General features: G+C 38.9%; 1 protein-coding gene across 13 annotated transcripts in view; it reads left to right on the top strand.

The window, feature by feature from the left end:
• ZNF84 (zinc finger protein 84) overlaps positions 1 to 15,059 on the top strand; it is a 41,288-nt gene extending 26,229 nt beyond the window's left edge. For 9 of the 13 annotated variants that reach the window (XM_037816901.1, XM_037816899.1, XM_037816893.1 and 6 more), the window contains 5 exons: positions 1,486 to 1,547; positions 7,644 to 7,718; positions 9,365 to 9,491; positions 10,218 to 10,313; positions 12,151 to 15,059. In XM_037816901.1, the coding sequence (XP_037672829.1) occupies positions 1,506 to 1,547; positions 7,644 to 7,718; positions 9,365 to 9,491; positions 10,218 to 10,313; positions 12,151 to 14,135 (2,325 nt within the window). In that variant the 5' untranslated portion in view covers positions 1,486 to 1,505 and the 3' untranslated portion in view covers positions 14,136 to 15,059. The remainder of the gene's footprint in view (positions 1 to 1,485; positions 1,548 to 7,643; positions 7,719 to 9,364; positions 9,492 to 10,217; positions 10,314 to 12,150) is intronic. The other 4 variants (XM_037816904.1, XM_037816903.1, XM_037816902.1 and 1 more) reach the window with 4 other exon arrangements.
• The last annotated feature ends 11,233 nt before the right edge of the window (positions 15,060 to 26,292 follow it).

Genomic DNA, 26,292 nt, shown 5'->3' with positions numbered 1-26,292 from the left:
AAACTGCATGTATCAGTAGTTCTTTTGTATTGAGCACAGTATACTGAATGAACATATTCCAGCAGTACTTCTCAAAGTATGGTCTCTGGACTCTTGGCGACCCTTGAGACTCTTTGAAGGAGGACTCCATAAGCTCACAACTATTTTCATAATAATATTAAGACTTTTCTTGCCTTTTTTCTTATGTTCGTATTTGTGCTGATGGAGCAATAGCAATGATGGGTAAAACTTTTGGTGCCTTAAATTAAAGCAGTGGCACCAAACTATTCTAATAGTTGTTGTGTTCCTCACTGCCACGCATTCATGGTAAATTAGAAAAATATGTGCCAATTTTAGTTTCATGAAGAATTAAAATTAATTTTACTGAATCTTGACCCTTGGGTTATATGTATTTTTAGTACTCTGGGCAATTTAATGGAAAGTACACACAAAGCATTTCTGAGGTATACTGAAGTATGACTCTTGTCTCAAGAAAAGTATTTGCACAATTTTTTTAAGCTGTGGGCTCATTAAATTGTTTTATTGATCACCATTTTTGAAAGAAATAACAAGCTATTATAATTAAGACTTGGGTATTTGGTAGACATTTTCATGACAGTGTCCTAGGTCAAGGAAAACACTGCTGACAGTATTTTTGCAAGTGATAGAAATTGAGCTTTCCAGTGAAAATTAGATTTTTGGAAAACCTGTATCTACCAGTGTCTGTTTGACAGGTTCCCAGTACTTAAAGACTTTCCAAACAACATTGATGGCTATTTTAACAAAGGTGATATTTTCATATTGTATAGTCAAGTGTGTGAACATTTAGAATAACTTTGGTTACGAATATTTTCCAAATGAGCAATGCATGATGTTATAAAACCGTCTTACTCTTTAAAGAGTAAGTTAGAGCAGTGGACTTGAATATTATAGACTACAAGACATTCATTAGTAGAGTTGAAGATTATACATTATAGCAGATTTTTTAAGATCTACCACTTGCTTAGTTCTGGTGTGTTGTCACAGAAGAATATACACAATTGACTAATCCTAATAGTTTCTGGATTCTTTGGGATTTTCTACATGTGCAATGTGTCAATAAAATTATCTTTTTAATAATTATGTTTTTTCCTTGCCTTGCATTGTACTTACCAGAATCTCATGCAATTTGGATTAGAGGTGTTATTAGGAAACATCTTTGTCTTGTCCTCAACCCATACTGTCCTTTTATGGTAGCCGTTAACCACATGTGGCTGTTTGAACCTAAAGGTCAGTTACTCAGCTGCACTAGTCAACTTTCAAGTACTTGATAGACACTTATTGCTAGTGTCTACTGTATTGGACAGAAAAGCTATAGAACATTTCAGTCATCGCAGAAAGTTCTATCTGATGACATTCTAGTCCTTAGGGGGTAAGTTATTTAATTTTTCACCATTAAGTATATATTATTAGCTGTAAATTTGTTGTACCTTACTATTATCAGATTAATTTCCCTTCTATTTCTAGTTTGCTAATAGAAGTTTACAATGAACACCTGGTCATTGGATGCCTTTTTTGTATCTGATAAGGTAAACATATGGTTTTGCTCTTTTATTCTGTTAATGTGATTAATTTGGGGGGGATGTTAAACCATCCTTTGATTATGCTTCATTGTGCTGTTTATACATTGCTTGACTTAATTCACCAATATTTTGTTAGGAGTTTTAATTCTATGTTAGGGTTATTTCCTTTTTTTTTTTTTTTTTTTTTTTTTTTTTTTTTTTTTTTTTTTTCATCTATATTCATTAGGGAGATTGGCCAGTAGTTTTCCTTTTTTGTAGCATCTTTGCCTGGTTTTGGTATTAGATTGATGTTAGCTTCATAAAATGAGTTGGGTAGTGTTCCATTTTCTTCAATGTTTTGAAAGAGTTTGAGTAAGATTGGTGTCAGTTCTTTCTGGAAAGTTTGGTAGAATTCCCCTGTGAAGCCATCTGGCCCTGGGCATTTATTTGTGGGAAGATTTTTGATGACTGATTGGATCTCTTTGCTTGTGATGGGTTGGTTGAGGTCTTCTATTTCTTCTCTGGTCAGTCTAGGTTGTTCATATGTTTCCAGGAAATTGTCCATTTCCTCTACATTATCCAGTTTGTTGCCATACAGTTGTTCATAGTATCCTCTTATAATTTTTTTAATTTCTTCAGGATCTGCAGTTATGTCACCTTTTTCATTCATTATTTTGTTTCTATGGGTCTTCTCTCTTTTTGATTTTGTCAGTCTAGCTAGGGGCTTGTCAATCTTGTTGATCTTCTCAAAGAACCAACTTTTGGTGATATTTATCCTCTCTATTGTTTTTTTGTTCTCTGTGTCATTTATTTCTGCTTTAATCCTTGTTATTTCTTTTCTTCTACTTGGTTTAGGATTGGTTTGCTGTTCATTTTCTAGCTTCTTCAGTTGATCCATTAGTTCTTTGATTTTGGCTCTTTCTTCCTTTTTAATATATGCGTTTAGTGCTATAAATTTCCCCCTTAGCACTGCTTTTGCTGCATCCCATAGGTTTTGGTATGTTGTGTTCTCATTTTCATTCGTCTCTATATATTTAGCAATTTCTCTTGCTATTTCTTCTTTAACCCACTGATTGTTTAGGAGTGTGTTGTTTAACCTCCAGGTATTTGTGAATTTTCTAAGTCTCTGATGGTTATTGACTTCTAATTGTATTCCATTGTGGTCAGAGAATGTGCTTTGAATAATTTCAATCTTTTTAAATGTATTGAGGCTTGTTTTATGTCCCAGCATATGATCTATTCTGGAGAAAGTTCCGTGAGCACTAGAAAAGTATGTGTATCCTGGTGATTTGGGATGTAATGTCCTGTATATGTCTGTTAAATCTAATTCATTTATCAGATTGTTTAGGTTTTCAATTTCCTTATTGGTCTTCTGTCTGGTTGATCTATCTATAGGAGAGAGTGATGTGTTGAAGTCTCCCACAATTATCGTGGAAACATCAATTGCTTCCTTTAGTTTTGCCAGTGTTTCTCTCATGTATTTTGTGGCACCTTGATTGGGTGCATAGACATTTACGATTGTTATTTCTTCTTGCTGAATTGCCCCTTTTATTAGTATGTAGTGGCCTTCTTTGTCTCTCAAAACATCCCTGCATTTGAAGTCTATTTTATCTGAGATTAATATTGCTACACCTGCTTTCTTTTGGCTGTAGCTTGCATGAAATACTTTTTTTCCATCCTCTCACTTTCAAGTTTCTTTGTGTCCCTGTGTCTAAGATGAGTCTCTTGTATGCAACATATTGATGGTTCGTTTTTTTTGATCCATTCTGTGAATCTGTATCTTTTAATTGGGGAATTTAATCCATTTACATTCAACGTTATAACCGTGAAGGCATTTCTTGAATCAGCCATATTATCCTTTGATTTATGTTTGTCATATTTTTCCCCTCTCTCTATTAATATCCTTTATTGTACCCATACCGAATCTCTTTAGTACTGAACCTTTCTCCAAGTCTCTCTGTCCTTTCTTTGTTTCTCTGTCTGTAGTGCTCCCTTTAGTATCTCCAGTAGGGCAGGTCTCTTGTTAGCAAATTCTCTCAGCATTTGTTTGTCTGTGAAAAATTTAAGCTCTCCCTCAAATTTGAAGGAGAGCTTTGCTGGATAAAGTATTCTTGGCTGGAAATTTTTCTCACTCAGAATTTTAAATACATCGTGCCACTGCCTTCTCACCTCCATGGTGGCTGCTGAGTAGTCACTACTTAGTCTTATGCTGTTTCCTTTGTATGTGGTGAATTGCTTTTCTCTTGCTGCTTTCAGAACTTGCTCCTTCTCTTCTGTGTTTGACAGTGTGATCAGTATATGTCTCGGAGTGGGTTTATTTGGATTTATTCTATTTGGGGTTCGCTGAGCATTTAAGATTTGTGTATTTATGTTGTTCAGAAGATTTGGGAAGTTTTCCCCAACAATTTCTTTGAATACTCTTCCTAGACCTTTACCCTTTTCTTCCCCTTCTGGGACACCAATGAGTCTTATATTTGGACGTTTCATATTATCTATCATATCCCTGAGGTCCATTTCGATTTTTTCAATTTTTTTCCCCATTCTTTCTTTTATGCTTTCATTTTCCATTCTGTCATCTTCGAGGTCACTGATTCGTTGTTCAACTTCCTCTAGTCTTGTACTATGAGTGTCCAGAATCTTTTTAATGTGGTTAACAGTTTCTTTAATTTCCATAAGATCATCCATTTTTTTATTTAGTCTTGCAATGTCTTCTTTATGCTCTTCTAGGGTCTTCTTGATTTCCTTTGTCTCCTGTACTATGGTCTCATTGTTCATCTTTAGTTCTTTGAGTAGCTGCTCTAGGTGCTGTGTCTCTTCTGAGCTTTTGATTTGGGTGCTTGGGCTTGGGTTATCCATATCGTCTGGTTTTTTCATATGCTTTATAATTTTCTGTTGTTTTTGGCCTCGTGGCGTTTGCTGAACTTGATAGGGTTCTTTTAGGATTTGTAGACCAATTGAAGTCCTTATCTCTAATATATCAGATCTACAGCTTCGTGGAGTACACTTTCTCTAACTAACCAGCAGGTGGCGTCCACGAGCCACCTGTTCTCCACAAGCCAGTTCTCCCCTGCTTAGCCTTTGTGGTGAGTGGGGGAGTGAGTCTTGTGGGGTCCAATTCGTGTACCAAGCTTGCGTGTGTAGTTGGTGTTGCCTGCCCTGTATATGGGGCGTGTTTCTGGGCAGTCAGGGAGGGGAGGGTGGCTCTAACACTCAAATCTCCCTGGTGATCCTGGAGTTTTAAGGCTGCTGCAATAGTCTAATCCTTCAGTTCAGTCCTGCCACAGTTTGTCTCTGCCACTGACCCACAAGTCCTTGGTATTGGCGTATGGCTCCTGAGACTTGCAAGTGGGCCCCTCTTCCAGGCCGTGCACCCCCTGGTCCTCTGTTGAGGGATGACTGTGCTATATCACAGGTGAGTGCCGTCCCCCCAGGGCAGTTCTAGGCTGCTGGGCTGTATAGGGAGGCTCCCAGTCTGCTGAAATGATGGCTGAATGGGGCTTTGTTAATTCACACTGCTCTACCTTCCCAACTCTGGGACAATCAGCTGAGGTTGCAGGGAAGGCTAATGTCCTCACCCAGTTTTGTGGTGTGTGCCTGTTATCTGAAGCACTTCCGTCACACTGGGTTGTCTGGGGCAGTTCTGGGCTATGGGGCTGGCGATGGGCAGGAGTGTTTCCTGTCCACCAGGATGATGGCTGTGAGTGGACACCCCCCTTTTCTTGGGAAGTTGTGGTGTTTAGTGAATTTTCTCAGCCACTGGATTATTGAGTTTTGTCTCAGAGCTCTCCTAGTTCTGCTCTTGACTTGACCTGCCTAAATTGGAAGTCTTTGAAGCTTTCTGTATTGGGCTTCTTAGAGTAATTGTTTTAGAAAAAGAAAAAAGGATTAAAAAAATAATAAAAAAAGGGCCCTCCTCAGAGATCTAATGGGTTATTGAAATGCTAAGAGACAAAGCAACCAGGGCCATTAAGGAAAGGTCCACAGGGCAGAGAGATCAGCTTTTCTTCGGGATTTGCATATGCGCCTCGGGGCCCGAGCTCGGGCCTGAGCTCTGCCCTTCCCCCTTCCACGCTCACCAGAACTCCAAAAATCCTCCGCTTTTATTTTGGAGTTTTTCGTGTTGTTTTTTTTCTATGCCTGTCTCCTCTCTGCTGGGCTGGCTGCTCTCAGATTCTCTGGTGTCTGGTCTCCGTCTATAGATTTCGCTGATCTCAGCAGTTCCACGTTTTCATGAGTGTTGTATGAAGTATGCCCAAAGTCAGATTGCTCTGTGGTGTCCAGTCCACGCAGTTCCTGGCTTTCTACCTCCTTTCCTGGAGGAGTAACTTCTCCCTGAAGACTGGCTACCAGCAAGCGACCTTCAGCTCCTCTGTCACATGGCCAGGGACGTGGTGATGTCAGCTGGTCCTTCTCTCCCGGGTTTTGATCGGGTTATTTCCTTTTAATGTTCTTTTCTTATATCCTTTTTTAGAGTTGGGATTAGTGGTCTGCTGCCTTTATTTATGAAATGAGCTGGGAAGTGTTCCCTCTTTATCTGTTCTCTGAAAGAGTTTGTATAAGGTCATATTATTTCTTCCTTATATGTTTGGAAGAATTTCATCACTAAGCTATTAAGGCCATGAGGGGAGGGATGTTTTAAAATTATGGTGTCAATTTCTGTAACAGATTTATTCAAATTTTCTGTTATTTCTTGTATCAGTTTTATACAATATGCGGTCATCTATGGCTTCTTTCACTTAGCGTAATGTTTTTGAGGTTCATCCATGTTTTGGCATATGTCAGAAACACATTCCTTTTTATTGCTGAATAGTATTCCATGGTATGAATATACCACATTTTGTTTATCCATTCACCAGTTGATGCACATTTGGATTTTTTCAACTTTTGGATTGTCATGAATAATGCTGCTGTGGTCAATCATGTATAAGTCTTTGTGTGAACATATGTGTTCATATCTACGACTGGAATTGCTGAGCTATATACTAAAATTATTTTAACTTTTATGGAAACTGCCAGACTATTTTACGTAGTGCCTGTACCATTTTATATTTTACCAGCAATGCATGAAGTTCTCCATATTCTTGACAATACTTGTTATTGTGAGTGATTTCCATTATAGCCATTGTTGTGGGTATTAAATGGTATCTTATTGTGGTTTTAATTTGCATTTTCCTAATGACTAATGATCTAGGCCATCATTTCTTGTGCTTATTAGCCATTTCTATGATTTGGTGAATGTATTCAAATCTTTGGTTCATTTTTTTAACTTTTTATTGTGAAATTTAACATATATACAGAAAAGTGATTACTTTCAAAGTACAATTTAACAGGTAGTTATAGAGCAAATTTCAAAGAATATTATTGGTTACAGTTCCACCATTTTCAGTTCTTACCTTCTAGCTGTTCTAATACCCTCGAGACTAAAAAAAAGAAATATTTATATAAAAATTTAGTATTCATAGTCCTTTATTAAACCCTTTCTTGTCTGTTGGTACTCCTCCCTCTCGTTTGATCACTTTCTCAATCTTCAGGGATATCTGGGCAGTGACCACCCTAACTTGTTCACACCGAAAAGGGGTATTGACATTATGGTGAAGGGGGATGCATCTGGTTGATGTTCTTGAAGAGGCTTTTGCCTCTGGGTTTGGGGACTTATTTGGCATAGGAACAGTCTAGAGGATTTAAGTTTCGGAGAAATAAACTTGGTGAGTGAAACTTTTATAGAGTCTCTGATAGGGACCTGGGTATTCTTTAGGATTTTCGGGACTACTGTTGATTTTGGTTTGGCACACTGTAGCCTTTTGGAATATCTAGCTGAAGCTTGCATAGAAGTAACCTCCAGTATAGCCTCTCGGCTGTTTGAAATCTCTTAGCCACTGAAACCTTATTTTGTTACCTTTCTTTTCCCATTTTTTGTCAAGAAGGCATTCTCAATTCCTTGATGCCAGGGCCAGGCTCGTTCCTTGGAGTTGTGTCCCACGTCATCTTTGGCTCATTTTAAAATTGGGTTGTCATCTTATTGAGTTGCAAGAGTTTTTATAAGTTCTGATGAAAAGTTCTTTATCAGACAGATGCCTTGAAAATATTTTGTCCCCATATGTGGCTTGTTATTTCATTTTCCAGTGGTGGTTTTTGAAGAGTACAAATTTCAAATTTTGTTTTACTGTTTCAGATGGAATGGAGAAGCCTTACCACCATGTAAGTACCTTTCCCTCTCTCCTTTATATTATGGTTATCTTGTTATACCTACATACACTGAAAACCCATTAGACAGTGTTATGCTTATTTTCAGCCATCACATATGCTTTAAAGAACTTAAGAGAAAGTGTTCTCCATTTCTGTAGGTTTTCTTTCTTGAATTTCCAGCTTTCCCTCTCCCTTCTGTCTGAAGATCTTCCTGTAGTAATTCTTTTAGAGAAGGTCTGTTGGCCTTCAATTCTCTTAGTTTTCCTTCATCAGAAAATGTCTTTATTTCACAGTCATTCAGGATGGATATTTAAGCTAGATACAGAATTTGGGGTTAGGCGGTCTTTCTTTTCAACACTTTAAAATGATGTGCTACTATTTCTTTCTGGCCTATGTGGTTTCTGATGAGAAATGTGCAGTCATTTGAATTGCTGTTCATTGTAAGTGATGCGTTCTCTTTTGCTTTGTAGCAGCTTAATTATGATGTATCTGAACATGGATTTTATGTGTATCTGGCTTTGTGTCCCCTGAGCTTCTTGAATCTGTAGGTTTATATCTTTTGCCAAATTTGAGAATCCTTCAGCAATTGTTTCTTGAAACATTTTTTTTCACCACACTTTTATCTTTTTCTTTTTCTTTCTGTGACTCCCATGACATGACACTTTGGTATTGTTCTGTGGGTTCCTTAGGTGCTATTCATTTTGAAATCTTTTTCTCTCTGTAGTTCCAAATGGATAGTTTCTGTAATATCTGCTCTCAAAGTCTATGGTATGCTGTATAGGGTCAGATTTCTGATTTTTAAAGATATTCTGAATTTGTTAAAGATGAGTGTGTGTTTTCTTGCCCTCTCCAGAGATTTGGGACAGAAATCTATCTTGATCCAATGTCTAGTCATATTTCTAAAAACTAAATGTGTCTACATCACTCCCCTTCCTATTAAATCTGTCATGGATAACTTGGCAACAGGAAAGATTCTAGCCGTGTTAATCATAACCTACCCTGCCTCCCATCATGGGCTTCAATCTCATCACCATCCTGTAACCTATTATTCTGTTTGGATGAAATGTTTATAATGCCTCAACCCTTAGCAGTTTTCTCTTCTTGTTTCTGAGCAGCATTTGCATGTGGTATGTGTAACATTAATTTCCTAAAACTCAACTCAAGCTTTCACTTTGTCATGGAGCCTAACTTGTCATTCTCAAATAGAATGTTGCTATCCCTGCTTGTTTTCTGTGTTGTATCCTTTCTTCAGTTCTGTCTTAGCTGTTTTAATACCTTAATTTCATTTATGAGTATGTAAGTTTGCAGCCCTCTACAAGACTAAACAATTTTTGAGAGTATTGTTTTATTTTTCTTCCTTTTGCTCCTACCTCTTCCAGTGTCATACACATTTGAAGTTTGGTTAATAGTTTTTTGGTGGTTCAGGGGATTTATAATCTCATTTTCCAATTTCCATGTGTTGTGTAAATGAAGGATAGAAGAATGCACAACAGCATTTTCTCCCACAAAGTATATGCAAAGATAGGAACGTGTTAATGGGCATTCTTAACAGCATGCTGTGGTGAGAATAACCATCAATGTGATCAAACTCTGATACTTCTTTCCCGTAATGATGCAATGATAATTGCTTCAGATTTACTAGGATTTTGATCTTACAGGAGTCATTATCATTTGAAGATTTGTCTGTGGACTTCACCCAGAAGGAATGGCAGCTACTGGACCCCTATCAGAAAGACTTATACAAGGATGTCATGTTGGAGAACTATAGCAGCCTCGTATCACTGGGTAAGGAAAGATTCCCAGAATACCAGATGTTGTGCCCAATAAATTACTTTTTCAGTTCCTGAGAGCTATGGGGGCCTCTGAAATGTTAAGGTGTTTAGATATAATTTAGGAGAAGAAAGTTTCTTGGTCTGTCTCACCAGAGAAAAATATTTGGATCTCACTTTCCGACAGTGAAGACTTAACTTCAGTGTGTGGCTTTTGGAACCACGTAGTAGTAGTAGTAATAGTAGTCGTAGTAGTGGTAGTAGTCGTAGTCATAGTCTTAGTCGTAGTCATAGTCGTAGCAGCAGTAGTCGTAGCAGCAGCAGTAGCCGTAGCAGTAGCAGTAGTAGTAGCAGTAGTAGTAGTAGTAACAGCAGCAGCAGCAGCAGCAGTGGCTTTTGGAACCAAGTAGTAGTAGTCGTAGCAGTAGTTGTAGCATCCAACACGTGTGACTATGCCACACATTCTTATCTTTCCAAGGACTAACAGCTGATAAATGAAAGAGTCTGGATTTGAACCCAGGCTCTGAAATATTTAATTGTTTGGGAATTGAATTATAGAAGTCAAAGATTCTTCGTTCCTATTAAGCACCAGGACCATTACTATAACTTTGAAAATTATTTACTCTGTTGAGATACAAATGGGTGGCTTCACTTGGCCAACTCTGATGCTAAATCTTGCTCGTTCTTCAGAGGCCCTTAAGGCCAAGTTGGGTCCACATCCTTTGTGATTTCCCATAAACAGGGTATGAAGTTATGAAACCAGATGTCATCTTCAAGTTGGAGCATGGAGAAGAGCCATGGATAAGAGATGGAGAATTCCCAAGTTCAGACTTTCCAGGTGAGTGTATGTGAACACAGCAGATGGGGGAAGGTAAAAGTTAGTCTCAATGGGTTCATGATTGGTTGACATCTTTGAAATGGGCTCAAGTGAGCTTTTTTAAAATCTGAATCTTTGGTGGTGATTTAGAACAATTGACGTGAGCTAATTAGGGAAACCACACTAGATTATAGATCATAGATCAACTTGTAGGCAATGGAAAGGAGTTTGTATTTATTTAAATAATTTTAAATAAAAGTAATATTACCTGATTCACATTTAAAAAAATTCATTCTGGCCACTGAAGAGAGGATGTAATTGGAAGCACAGAATCCAATTAGAAAGATATTTCATCAAGATATGATACATTAGACTACAGCAGAGAAGGTGCCAGAGAGAACTGGGGTGACTTGGGATATACCACAAATAACCAAATACTAAGCAATCCCATTTTTCTAATGAGAAAAGTTAAAAACAAATTTTTGGAGTAATGTATGAAAATTTCAAATGTTTAATTACTTTAGTAATGTGGTAATAATATAAAGTCAGTAAGTTTCATTTACAAATACTCTTTTTTCTACTCTCACATTCTCTGATACCATTTTATTCAATCTATTCATATACATCTCAAAACTAGTAGATCTATAATGGAGTCCTGTTTTTAATCTCCAAACCTATCTTTCCTTCATTATTCCCCAACCCAATAATTAACACCGTAATCCACCACATTGTTCAAACACCAAACCTAGGAGTCATTCTTGATTCCTTCCTTTCCCTTATTTCCCCACATCAATTCCATCAGTAAATTTTGTTGATTCTACCTCCAAAATGTCATATATCGCCAACCAGGATTTATTGCCCTCAACTGACATTTAAATCCTTAAGAAGTTTTTCATATTACTGATTCTCCTTCATATCTGTGGCTATGACTTCACACAAAAAATTTTCAAGTGGAGGTTGTTTTTAAAAAACAAGCCTTTTAAAGAGTATTTAAAACAGTAATATAAATGATTATGTTGTGAAGATAATGAAAATAGAATGAGATAATAAATAACAGTGGAACTATAAAAATATTTGAAGAATGGGTATTTGTGTCTTGGGATATTTTCATTGAGAGCACACATGGAATTTAAAATTTCTGTACCTGAAAAGCTTAGGTGAATGATGATGTGTTTTGAAAATGTGTTACATAAAGTATCTTTCTTGATAATAAAGATATTTATGGCAATTTTAAATAAAACTTTGTGAAAATGTGGGGTGAGGAGGATAGTACATGAAGTATTTCCCACCTCTCAATCTTGAAATGCTTTTATCCAATTTCTTTATCAAATCAGTTCATTTTCTTCATTATGTTTATATACCATACAGTTGCATTTTTTCCTTTTTTTCATATTTTGTTCTTTATCTTTTTCATTAGAACACAAGTTTCTTAGTTGCAAGGGCTTATCTGTCTTGTTCTCTTATGTGTCTCCAGTGCCTCACATGCTGCCTGGAACATTGTAGAAACTTAACGTACTGCTGCGTGAGTGAATTAATTCCTCAGAGCATCGGATCCGTACTTCTTCCGTACTCCTTTATTTGTTCCTCATTGCTTTTCACTTGTTTTTCACATTCTCTCTCCACTTGACAAACATTTGGAAACAACCAAAGGTGATTGATTTAATCTGTCAGTTCCCTGTTTCTGTTTTCAGTATTTCTTTTATACTGGAGTATAAGCAGTATACTTTGGACTTATTTCACACTAGGAAACTGAGCCTTAAAAAGCAGGAAACCATTCAACATAGCATTTCTTTATTTTTTTTTTAATTCAATTAACTCAACCATAGAAAGATTCACTGTTTTTTTGTTTTCTTTGTAGAAGAAATCTGGCAAGTAGATGGTCACATGGTGTGGCACCAGGATAACCAAGGCATGCTTAAAAATATGAAAAGAGTTCACGAATGTGATGCAGTTGGGAAAAAAATCAATCTGAGTATGAACTTTGTTCCTTTAAGGAAAGCAAGCAAGGAAGGTGGCTTAGATGGAATAATTTTAAAGCATCATTTAGATTTGGTTATTCCAAAAGCAGATTATGAAAAACCAAAACCAGATGACTTTAATGTATTTGATAAATTATTTCTCCATACCAAGCCTGAAGAAACTGATACATGGTTAAAATACTATGAATGTGATAAATATGACAAAGTTATCTACAAGAAGTCACAGATTGTTATATATCACAGAACCCGTTTAGGGGAGAAACTGTATGAATGCAGTGAATGTAGGAAACGCTTCAACAAGAAATCAAGTCTCATGAAACATCAAAGCAGGCATATAAGAGAAATAGCCTTTGGCTGTGGTAACTGTGGCAAAACATTTCCCCAGAAGTCACAGTTTATTACACATCATAGAACTCATACAGGAGAGAAACCCTATGACTGTAGCCAATGTGGTAAAGCCTTCTCCCAAAAGTCACAGCTTACATCCCATAAGAGGACACATACAGGAGAGAAACCCTATGAATGTGGTGAATGTGGGAAAGCCTTTTCCCGGAAATCACATCTTATATCACATTGGAGGACACACACAGGAGAAAAACCTTATGAGTGCAGTGATTGTGGAAGAGCCTTCAGTGAAAAGTCAAATCTTATTAATCATCAGAGAATTCATACAGGAGAGAAACCTTTTGAATGTAGGGAATGTGGGAAAGCTTTCAGCAGGAAGTCACAACTCATTACACACCATAGGACACACACAGGAACAAAACCGTATGGATGTAGTGATTGTCGAAAAGCCTTCTTTGAGAAGTCAGAGCTCAGTAGACATCAGACAATTCATACTGGAGAGAAACCGTATGGATGCAGTGAGTGTGGGAAAGCATTTAGAGAGAGATCGAGTCTCAGTAATCATCAGAGAACCCATACAGGAGAGAAACCCCATGGATGCATTCAGTGTGGGAAAGCCTTCTCTCAGAAATCACATCTTATATCGCATTATATGACGCACACAGGAGAGAAACCTTTTGTATGCAGTAAATGTGGGAAAGCCTTCAGCAGGAAATCCCAGCTCGTTAGGCATCAGAGAACTCACACTGGAGAAAAGCCCTATGAATGCAGTGAATGTGGGAAAGCTTTCAGTGAAAAATTAAGCCTCACTAATCATCAGAGAATTCATACAGGAGAAAAACCTTACGTATGTACTGAATGTGGGAAGGCCTTTTGTCAGAAGTCACATCTCATATCACATCAGAGGACTCACACAGGAGAGAAACCCTATGATTGCAGTGAGTGTGGGAAAGCCTTTGGTGAGAAGTCAAGTCTTGCCACTCATCAAAGAACTCATACAGGAGAAAAACCCTATGAATGTAGGGACTGTGAAAAAGCCTTCTCTCAGAAATCACAACTCAATACTCACCAGAGAATTCACACAGGGGAGAAACCTTATGTATGCAGTCTTTGTAGGAAAGCTTTCTTTGAGAAATCAGAGCTAATTAGACATCAGAGAACCCATACAGGGGAAAAACCTTATGAATGCAATGAATGTAGAAAAGCCTTCAGGGAGAAGTCAAGTCTCATTAATCATCACAGAATACATACAGGAGAGAAACCCTTTGAATGCAGTGAATGTGGCAAAGCCTTCTCTCGGAAGTCACACCTCATACCACATCAGAGGACACATACAGGTGAGAAACCCTATGGATGCAGTGAATGTAAGAAGGCCTTTTCTCAGAAGTCACAGCTTGTTAACCATCAGAGAATTCATACAGGAGAGAAACCTTTTCAGTGTAATGAGTGTATGAAGGCCTTTTCCCAGAAGTCACAGCTCATTAATCATCAGAGAACTCATAGAGTAAAGAAGTCCTAGGAATGCAAGTAATATGAATGTTTTGCAGATCATATGTCGTATTTCAGAAAAGGCAGTTATGGTCAGTCTTTCAGATAATAGTCACTTGAGCTTACATATCAGAGAACTCTTTTACTGTAGGAACTCTATAAATGAAGTTGTTTGGGCAAACCTTTCAGCCGATAAACATACATAAATATTAGAACTTGTAGAGTGAATCTAGGGATGCAGTGGATTTCAAAAACCTTTTAAACCATAGTCAAACCTTCTACCTTACAAAATTCACAGCTAACAGAAATAAAGCCATCCAGAAGTCAAATCTCATTAGCATTGGAAAAATTCCCACTGAGGGTACTTCCCAGTGCTGGGAATGAGGGAAAACCCCATGAATGCAGCAACTGAGGGAAAGTTTTTATCAAGAAATGATAGTTCATTGTACTTAAGAACATGCCCTCAGGAATAAAATTCTACAAAAATACTAAGTATAGGATAATCTTCAGCAAGTAATCCAGTTATATTACATATTGAGGAATTCATATTGTAGAGAAACCTAACAATTTAAAAACATTGTAAACATCCTTTAGATATAATGCTATAAGGGGAGCCATCCACTCTTTATAAACATGGGTACCAAAAGTACCCAATTCTAAATGGTTGATACATGTTCTCTCTGAAGTATGAAGTTTGTTAAAATATGGAATAAATTGAATCATTGTAACAAACTTATGAATAAGAAATTTCTTAGAGGTATTTATGGTTTATTTTCTTGTACTACATGTTTCATATTTTGGAATTGCATGATAATTTATTGTAATTGGGAGGTTGGAATGCATATGCCTTAGAGTGCCTCTGATGTCTGCCAAGACACATTACATACCACTGATTTCTGTATTTTAATAATGTTACAAAAATGGTAACTGATAATAAAGCTTATTGCTAAATTTATAATACCAAGCTATAAGATCAAAGTTATAATACCACATCTCTTTTTTTTCTTATTTGTTGGCATATGTAAGAGGTCTATTGTTACTGACTGTTATATTCAGTAATAGAAGCCAAATTATATAAAGTCTTATGCATCCTCAGAGTCTGAGACACAGTATAAAACCCCTTTAATAAGTATGCAAAGGCAGGAACCATAGAGTAGCAGTGCTGATACTTGATACCGAATGGGCAAAAGAAAGGTGTGTGAACCATATTACTCAGCACGCCAACTAAAGGACAGAAATTCCTACTGTGTAGCATCTTTTTCTCTTCTAGTGAGACACCTTTATCCATTCAAGTATGTGTATCTTAAGTGCTATGTAACCCAAGTACAATTTGTATTTTAATTTACTATGATGAAATATGGATACTGTATGCTGCTATTATATTCCAAGTGTTTCATGATGTGTCTTGTGAAAACACACAGAGAAGCCCACTCTTTTTTTTTTAATCTTCATTTTATTGAGATATATTCACATACCACGCAGTCATACAAAATCGTACTTTCGATTGTTTATAGTACCATTACATAGTTGTACATTCATCACCTAAATCAATCCCTAACACCTTCATTAGCACACACACAGAAATAACAAGAATAATAATTAGAGTGAAAAAGAGCAATTGAAGTAAAAAAGAACACTGGGTACCTTTGTCTGTTTGTTTCCTTCCCCTATTTTTCTACTCATCCATCCATAAACTAGACAAAGTGGAATGTGGTCCTTATGGCTTTCCCAATCCCATTGTCACCCCTCATAAGCTACATTTTTATACAACTGTCTTTGAGATTCATGGGTTCTGGGTTGTAGTTTGATAGTTTCAGGTATCCACCACCAGCTACCCCAATTCTTTAGAACCTAAAAAGGGTTGTCTAAAGTGTGCATAAGAGTGCCCACCAGAGTGACCTCTCGGCTCCTTTTGGAATCTCTCTGCCACTGAAACTTATTTCATTTCCTTTCACATCCCCCTTTTGGTCAAGATGATGTTCTCCGTCCCACGATGCCGGGTCTACATTCCTCCCCGGGAGTCATATTCCACGTTGCCAGGGAGATTCACTCCCCTGGGTGTCTGATCCCACGTAGGGGGGAGGGCAGTGATTTCACCTTTCAAGTTGGAGAAGCCCACTCTTAAGGAATCATTTTAGAAAAATGTAAAATATAGACAATTTTGTGATGAGAAATATATTTTTGACATTCAAGGATGCCTATTTTGCTGTCCTGCAAATTCCTTTGATTACTGGACAAGCATCAGGAAAAAAGATTTTCCTTATTTCATTTGAAATATTTGCCTTTGACTTACCTTCATGGACTGTGTCATCCACATGGGAACATCCCATTGAGAGCTTACCATTATACAAGTGTACTTCCCTTTGAAAATTCATGATGTATCCCTTAACTTAGTGAGAATTTGGTTGTGTTCTGTCTATAATGTTGTTTGGTAAAATCAGCAATACTATTTGTATGGTGATGATATTCAGAAGAGTCCAAAAATGAGCCTGAATTCAAACAAAAATCAAGGCTTCTTTTTCTCATGCACAAATTGTATGAGCATGGTATATTGCACCTTTGTCCTAACACTATTTTTTCCTTTAATTGCCAGTTTTGCAACATTTTGAAAAGTGGGGAATTTAAATAAAAGGGAATAATTTTTGAACCAGAGCATACCAGAATTTTCAACAAGCAAATAAGCCTGTTCCTTCTACATGATAATTTTATAAGGATCCAGTTTTTTATTCATACTCACATTTATAGACTTCCTTTTTATCTTCCTAATACCCCCAAATCATTTTACCAGATGGGGGAAATGGACCTCAATAAGTGACCAGTTAGTTACAGGATGATATTCTTTGTTCTACTCATTTTTCATCCATTGTTAATCTCTTCCCTAGCCCAAGAGATTGATTCATTATGTCTTGCTCAGATCTCAGGAGTCTTTATTCTCTAAAATTTCCCCATTTTCCCTAACTCCAATTCTAGGTTATTTCATTAACTACTAAGCAGTTAAATCTAATACTTCCTTCTCTTAAGTAATTGAAGTTTGGCACTACTGTATACATTTAATACCCAACAGCAAAGTTTTTGTTGGTTTGTTTTGTTTTTTTTTATGGGGCCAGTGTAGTCATAAGGGAGGGCTGTTATTAACAAAACAGAACTCTAATTTATCAGAATATCTGATGTTGGGCCCAGTGTGTCACACCCACTGGTAACTCTGCAATTTCTGATGTGTCAGTAGAGGGCTCTGATTCTGAGATTACAGATTCTTAATGTCAGCTTTTGAAATTTACATTGGTAAGCTGCAAAAATGTATCCCCATAATTCCCCTTATTGTTTCCTAGCACAAACCCCACATCAAGAAGAGAATCTGGTTTTAATGTTTAGACTTGAGTTATTTAGGATTCCATGAAACATGAGTTACACAGAGTTAGAAAACTAAATGAGGCCAATACAGGAACTATCGCCTTTTCTTACTCTTTCACAATGCAGGTTCCCTAACCTGCAATTGTGCACAGTTCTAGAGAGGATAGTTTACATTGGATTTATTTTATCAAGTAATGCATTTTCTGGAGGCCACCGTCTGAATTTTGAGTCCAGTCCCGAGGGTGCCTTTTGTTCATCCTTGCTTTGTGGACTCTTGATATCTCCTGACAAGGTTTTCTCTGTATGGATAAACACATTCCTGATATTTTGGTTTCAAGAACGTCACTTGCAGAATTCTAAGATGAAATGAACCTAAATAAAACCAGATTTATCTAACATGCCTTTTGTTTAATAGCAGAATGGATCAGTAGGCATTTGGAATCTACACGTCAGTCCTCAGTGATTTGATTATTTCAGCAATATTAAGTCTAGGTTGTGAAATTTATTAGGCTCGTTAGTCTACAAATGTACCAATGAGGCTTCTGGTGTCCAACATGTAAACCTGGCCTAAATGCTGGTAAACTTATCTATGACCTTTCACTCTTCCTCTTTAGTCCATTTTTCACACTTGTACATAGTGATTATTTTAAAATGCAACTCTGTACGCTCTCCTGTTGAACTATTGTGAGGCTTGTTCACTGTGGAGTTATGAAAACATAAACTCATTATGGTATGCAAGGACTTTTATACAAACCCATGCCTCTCTCTTCACCACTATCTCTTGAGTGCTTTATCATTACTCCACATTATTTTCTGGCCTCATTGAACTACAGCAGTACCTTGAGATTTGTACAATCTCTCATCGTATACTTTTGCAAATCTACAGTGACAAAAGCCCTGTTTCTTCTCAATAATGCCTATCCAACCTATACGGACCTGTACGTATATTTCTCACTGTAATATAATCATTGCATGTTTAACTTTCCTACTAGAAAGCATCTTGAAAGACGGGACTCTCATTTGTTAATGAGTTTTAGCAGCTGAGGCTGTAAGGTTTAGATTTTGAAGCTCTCGGTGGCTGTGTTTTCTACCACATGGAGAAGCATGCTCTGTAGTGAGGCAGAAGAAGGAAGTCATCATGGAAGCAGAGTTAAGAAAGAGTCCTTATTGTGATCCAGTATCTGCTTCTTGTCTTGATGTTCAGATCCATTTCTGTTCTATTCATGCCTTGATCATTGAATTCTGTGAGGTGCCACCAGATATCCTTCTAATAAATTCCATTTTTTGCTTCAACTGTTCCAAGCTGTGTTTGTTACAACTAAAATACTTAGTTATTTACAATTAAAATAATAAAGGCAGGAACTGTCACCAGGTGGGTTCTCTGGAAGCAGATGCTGATGTAGTTTGGCGTGCAGGATGTTTGTTGTGGCTCTACACCTGTGAAATGTTGGGAGACTAAATGGGAAAGGAGTGAGCAGAGGATGAAGCCAAGCTGGAAGGGAGCTCTGGAGCAAGTATTGCTCATCAAAGTGTCTCTTAACAGGCCAGATGGTCAAGCCTTTGTAACACCGTTTTGCTCAGTCACCTGTGGCAGACTGCCCTGGGAAGGGAGCAGCCTTGGATGAAGCAGCTCTTTTCTGGAAAAGTGACCGCTGGAGGGCCTTTGACCACTCCCCTGCAGTTGAGCAGCAGGTCCTTCCTCCGAGGGGTCTGTGTGGTGCATCTCCTTGTCTGCCACAGTCTGCCCCTTCCACTGCTGAGATCCGTCTCCCATATCACATTTGGGGGCTGCTGCTTTAGGATTCTGGTGGGCATCTTTCTGAGGGGAAACTAAGAAAAGAAAGATCAGTGGGAAAAACTTAATTCCCTGCTGCTGCAATTGGTTTATTTCCTCTGTTATGCATTCTCGATTCTCCTTACAGTCAGTTATCACCTCTCCTGGCATCAGTGGTTTACCTGGTGGCAAGGCCCAGATCCTCATTCCAAGGGGTCTGAGCCTTGGTCACCATGTCCTTTTTTTCCCCTTAATTAATACTTATAACTTTTTATTTTGAAATAATTACAGACTCACAAAATGTTGCAAAAATAGTACTGAGTCCCATGTACTACTCCTCCGATGGTAAGGTCTTATATAACTAAAGCACTATTTCAAAACCACCAAATTGGCAATAGTACTATACTATTAGACCACGGAGCTTATTCAGTTTCACTGGATTTTACATGCGTCCATTTGTGTGTGTATGTAGTTCTATGCAATTGTTATACAAGTATAGATTTATGTAATCACCGCAATCAAGATTCAGAACTGTTCCATCAGCACAAAGTAGCTTCCTTGTGTTATCCCTTTATAGTGCATATACCACCCCTTGGTCCCTGTCTCTGGCAACTACTAATCTGCTCTTCATCTCTGTATTTTTACTGTTTCAGGAATATTACTTAAATACAATCATACAGTGTGCAACCTTTTGAGATTGTCTGTTTTCAGTCAGCATAATGCCCTTGAGGTCCACTCAAGTTGTTTTTGCGTGTATCATAGTCTGTTTCTTTTCGTTGCAGAGTAGTAGTCCATGCTATGGATGGAACACTTTAGCTAGTCATCTGTTGAAGGACATCTGGGTTTCTAGTTTTGGGCTATAATGAATAAGTCTCCTACAAACATTCATGTACAGGATTTTGTGCAGACATAGGTTTTCATTTATCTGCGATAAATGTCCAGGAATGCACTTGCTGGGCTGTTTATTAAGTATACGTTTTAACACTATAAGAAATTTCCCAAATGTTTTCCAGAGTGGGTTTATTATTTTATATTCCCATCAGCAATGTATCAGAGATCCAGTTTATCCAAATACTCGACAGCATTTGGCATTATCACTTTTTAGTTCAGCCATTCTGATAGGTGTGTAGTGATATGTCATTGTGGCTTTAATTTGCATTTCCCTGATGACTAATAACATTCACCATCTTTTCATTTGTTTATAGCTATCTGTATTTCCTCTTCTATGAAATGTCTTTTCATGTCTTTCACCCTTTTTCTAGATTTTTTTTGTACTGTTGAGTTTTGAGCATACGCCATATATTCTAGATTGGTGAGCTGTATGATTTGCAAATGATTTCTTTCAATCTGTAAGTTGTCTTTTCCTCTTCTTAAGTTTTTTTCAGAGCCAAAGTTTAAAATTTTGATGCAGTCCAGTATATCAACATTTTTTCTTCTATGGATTGTGCTTAAGCAGTGAAGTCCAAGAACTCATTACCTAGTCCTAGATCCCAGTGGTTTTCTCCCATGATTTTTTCTAAAAACTTTATAGTTTTATGGCTTACATTTAGGTCCAAGATACAATTTGAGTTAATTTTTTGTTTAAGGTGTGAGGTTTAGGTTGAGGTTCATTTTTTTTTGCCTAAGGATGTCCAATTGCTCCAGTACAAAAGATAGCCTTTTCAACAAAAATGTCTGTCCTCCAACTACTGGAGGAGAGGCCACTGACTGCTGACATCTGACTGCACAGATTCTTGGTAAAAACTGAGCCATTATGGATCTTGGTTTCTGAGTCCAGATGTGTAAGGCACAATTTCTCAGTTGTATTTCTCCTTTTTTTCATCTAGCATCTCCTTATACATTGCAATGTTCCTTCCCTGATCTCCTGAGCCCCAGAATCCCTGCTTTGGATATTTCCTGCTTGTTCTCTAGGCTCTTTTGGTGGGGGAGTGAGCTCTGCCCATCCTTATTCCACCATCTTCCCGGAAGTTGATCACCTTGCCCTTTTCAGACTCAGGTTGCTGTACCCACCCATTTACCATCAAAATTGGGTAAGGAAGTCTGAACACTTGAGATCTACACATTCCTCCTTGCCCTATTATGTAACAGCAGCCCTACCCTGTGATGGTCAGTGTCAAATACCAATACTAAGATGGTGACTTCTCTTCTTGCCTCCTGGTCCTGGGACACAAGGAGCACAAAGGTCATAGCTATAGATAGCTTAAAGTTCAGCAGAACACTTGCTCTGTCCCTGTTGACAAGCATGCCACCATGGGGGATAAGTACCTCCAACCCTCTGGAGCCCACGGTTGTGGGTGTGGGGAGCATGAAATCCCCAGGAGTCATTAATAATGGCAGTAGGTAGAGCCATTCCAGCTTACATACAGTGGTACCCCGACACTACTCTTCCTCTCTAGGGATTCAGCACCATATAAAGGTCTTTCATCCACTTCATATACTGCATTCTGAAAGATGTCACCCTGTCCTCACAGAATATTTCTTCTGAGCTGAGGATTCAGCTGTGTGTTCTTTAAGCCATTCCAATGCTCTTTTCAGCCAGGAATTTTGAGATGTTGAGATTTGTGATGTATCTAATGGATCCTTTTGTTATGGGTATATTTTTGCACCCCTTTGATGAAAACAATCCTCTGGTCTGATGCACTGTTACATGGGATCCCATACTCATGGATCATATATTTTGTAAGCCTTTGGATAGTGATACTGGCTGAGGCCTTCTGGATAGGAAAGAAATACACATGCCTAGAATATGTATCTTCTTGTGAGAACAAACCTTTGGCTCAACATAGTCAACTTGATACCAAGTACCAGTTGATCTTAAGAAATGGTGCCATATTGGGAGCTCACCTTTGGTGTCTTGGTTTGGACATTCAGTAGTGGCAGTATGTAAATCAGCCCCAGTAAGTGAGACTCCATATTCTTGGACTTGTGTCACCATTGATTACTTCTTTCATTGGCCCTTTGTGCCAGCACCACAATGGCTTATGACAGGCCAGATCACATTGCTTTCTTGGTCATTTAGTGCCTCTTCCATGATGGATGCTCTTTGATGAGCATTAACATGTGATAGAAAAATCTTCACAACTCATGCTTACTTCCATAGGTCCTCCCACATTCCTGTATTGTAGACCTACTTATCTCTGATCTATCAATTTTTTTTTCTTCTAGCCCCAGACCAAGCCAGCCAGGCCATTCACCATTACCCATGAATCCATGTATAGTCACACCTCAGGCCATTACTCTTTCCACACAAAGTAGAAATCTAAGTGCATCTCCCAAAGCTCCATCCATAAGGAAGACTATCCCCTGCCACTGCTTTTCATGGCTACCCCTGAGTGAGACTGTAATGCAGCATTTTTAGCTTGTACCCACACACTGAGTTGACCCACCTGAAAACCAAGCTCAGGCTTTTTCCTCCTCCTTTAACTGGGTATACAGTGTCTCCCGCACAGCTATAAGCATGAAAGGAAGGAGGAATCCTGGAGCTAGTATGGCCCTCTTATCCTGTTTATACTTGATCCTAGATGTACCACTTCCATCTTGTATTGGGTAGTTGCTGAACCTGTCTATATTGAGGGTCTGACATGAACCAGTCCATGATGGGATTTTCTGGTCACATGGTTACTTGGTTACCATGGTTATGCATTCATTCTCTACTAGGGGCCAATAACATGGCAGAAGTTGCTTTTCAAAGGACATACAACTAGACTGCAAGACGGATGCTCTTGCTGCAGAACTGCAGGGACCTGCATTGTCATTCTCCCACTGGAGAAATTTTTACAAACTGCATGGTATCTGTTCCCATCCCTGATACTTCTAGTACCATATGGTCTTCTCGATCATGGGTTCCAAGTGCCAGGTTGCTTTTATTGAAGTCTGCACCTGCTGCAGAACCTTTCCTTTTCCAGTCCGCATTAGGCACTGACAGTCTTTTTCATCATACCAAAGTAGTATCACTAGATGAGGACTCTACTACTACCAGAACCCAAAGAGGCTCCTTAGGCATTGTGCTTTCTTTGTGGAAAAACATTCAAGATATTATAATTTATTTTGGGCAGGATGTCCCTGCATGCCCCTAAGCACCACACTCCTGAAACTTTTATGGGTTTGGCAGTTCCCTGAGTCTTCATAGGGTTTATCTCCCACCTTCTGGAGAGCATGTGTCTTGAGAAAGGCTAGAGCATGCTCCTGCCTGATCAGCACAATGTCATCAGTGTAATGGATCAATGTGGTGGTCCATGGGATATCTTCATTATGTTACAACAGAGGTTGGGAGGGTAAATATTGTCCTACAGCATAACTGTGAATATTTATCATTGTCCATTTCATGAATATCATTATTTATTATCTATTTCATTTCATATGAATGCAAACATTTACTGAACCTCTTTGGTGATTGGGATAGAAAAGAATGCATTTACCCAAACAGTTGTGCATACCATGTATTTGAGACCATATTAATCTCCTCTGATGAAGATACCTTACCTAGCATAGTGGCTGTGACTGGGACTACTTAGTTGAGCTTGAAGAAAGGTATATCCATCTGGGTGCTACAGGGACCAGACTGAATTAACCAGAGACATGGTGGGGACCACCATTCTTGAATCCTTTAGATTCTACAAAGATGACTCTAATCTCTATTATCCCTTCAGACATATGATGTTTTGATTTACTATCTTGGGTGGATGTGGTTTGGGACTTGGACTGTTGTACTCTGAAGCTCTTACCTCACAGGCCACGGGCTCAGTGCCACGTATACCAATCACAATCATAAGTTCTGGTTCTAGGCAAATGACCATCAGGTGGGATTGTGGATGAAGCAGACCTACTGTAAACCAAACTTTGGCCAGAACTCTGTATATTACCTGGCTCCTCTGTTCTCCCCAATTAAAACAGGAAGGCTGTGTTGACGTTTTTTTTGTTTTCATGTACCAATGTCATCTCAGTCTGTTGAAGAGTTCTGATAATATCTGGACATTACCCTTTCCCCTGGGCACAGTTTGCCCAAGTAAATGGCCATAGGTTGCTTATATACTTACTGTGGAGCTGCAGGGTCCTGCCCCCTGGAAACTTTGCCACCTCTTCATTCAATAGGTCCTGGTTCTGAAAAGTGGTCCAGATCTCAAAATCTGGCAAAGGATCATTACTTTATATTTGGGTGGCCGTCCGTAGCTGCCTGAGCATCCATCCTTGATTTCTTTTCCTGGTACAAGCTGAGTGGTATGCTTGATAGCTGTTCATTTATTTTGCTGCTTGGGACATCATGTTCTATTAACCATCTTCGTAACTCTGTGGTGGGTTAGGCCCCTGCTGCCACTCTGACTTGCCAGTCGTTACAGTAGTTGCAACTCCCTCGCTTCTGGTGCTTCAGCACACCACCTGGCCTCTAGTCTTTTCGGAGCCTACCACCTCCATTGCTATCAGTGAGCCCAGTTCTGTAAGGGCCTCTCCTACCCTAAGAGCTGGCCTATAGGGAGGAACCGCCTGCACTTTTAGTGGTGCTGGTGCCCCTTTGGCTAGTGCACTCTGCATGCTCTTCGTGAATGGCATGTTCTGTGGGTCTTCCTGTGGAGCCTAGTCTGGTGGATCTTCTGATGTACAGAGCCTGTCCACTCCAGCACGCCCAGTTTCCTGAGGCCCTTAATCCCTTCCTCTCTCTGTCTTCCATGGTGTTTCCAGCGTTTCAGCTTTTTTCAGTATGGGCCATCGTCTTTTTTGAGTTTCTAGGAGCCATCCTAGTAATGAGTTTGCACCATCTCTTGGGGTCTTTACTGTAGGGTCTTATTTTCCTAGGGCTGTCATAGCAAAGTACCATAAACTGGGTGGCTTAAAAAAACAGACATTTATTCTCTTACAGCTCAGGAGACCAAAAGTCCAAAATAAAGTTGTCGGCAGGATTGGTTCCTTCTGAAGGCCCTAAGGGAGAAACCATCCCGTGTCTCTCCTAGTTTCTGATTGTTGCCAGCAATCTTTGGCATTTCTTGGCTTGTAGTCACATCACTCCAATGTCTGCCTCCATATTTACATCACCTTCTTCTCTTTGTCTGTCTCTGTGCTCTCTCCTTTTCTTATAAAGACACCTAAATCCAAGATGATTTTAAGTCAAGATCCTTAGCTAATGACATCTGCAAAGACTCTATTTTCAAATAAATTCACATTCTGAGGTTCCAGGTAGACATGAATTGGAGGAGGACTGTATTCAGCCCACTATTTGGGTTCAATCCAGTATCTCAGGAAATCACTCTCAAATCCCTAAATATTTCTCTATGCAATTTTGTGTTTCAATTCCTTGATCTCCAAGCACCTTGTGAATCCATACCACATACACTCTTCCAGCTCCTGGTGGCATGTGTTTGCTAGGTGTAACATCCTTGGGGACATAGTTCCTTCCCTCCCTTACCAGGCACAGCACCTCCCCAGCTAGGCTGTGCTGTGGCTTAACCCTAGAAATAGGGCTAGTGTCCAGGATGGGAGGCAGGGACAGATCCTGAAGGCTGTTGCTTTGCCTGGGAGAGGCCTCTATATTGTCTTCCAGAAGAGGAGTAATGCTAGCTCTTACTAGGGAATGATGGGCTCCTTCTGATGGCTCATAAGGTTCAGAGGAATCTAGAGGGGCAAAACCTTCGGAGTCTTCTGCTGTCAGAGGTCTCCATCCCATGTCTCAGGGTTCCAGGTTCTTCCAGTCAGCACCTTGACTTTGGCAAAACAGACCTGCCTTGACTGGGCATTTAGACTTCTTTGAAGTTCAGCCATCTGACCCTAGTTCGTATGTCTAGCCCTCTGCTTTCTTTGCCCTACCACTGCAGGAGATGAGAGCTTCTTCCTGAGCTAAGAGGCCTTACGGCTTTCACATCTAGATTTCAGTTGCTTATTACTCTCTCTCACCTGTACCTTGACTTTCTATAGAATGTCAGTGGCAATAGGAGCCACCCCAAATCCTGGTATCCTTTAATCTTCTATTTCCTCCATAAATCTCACACCCCTGATACATTACACTGGTACCCCCTCCTAATTTACCACTGGTGAAAGCCTTAAAGATTGAACCACTTCTTGTGCCAAGGGCTGT

This window comes from Choloepus didactylus, chromosome 23 (assembly GCF_015220235.1).
Source record: "Choloepus didactylus isolate mChoDid1 chromosome 23, mChoDid1.pri, whole genome shotgun sequence".
Taxonomy (NCBI): domain Eukaryota; kingdom Metazoa; phylum Chordata; class Mammalia; order Pilosa; family Megalonychidae; genus Choloepus; species Choloepus didactylus.
The sequence above is the reverse complement of the archived record's forward strand: the minus strand, read 5'-3'. Positions and strand labels throughout refer to the sequence as shown.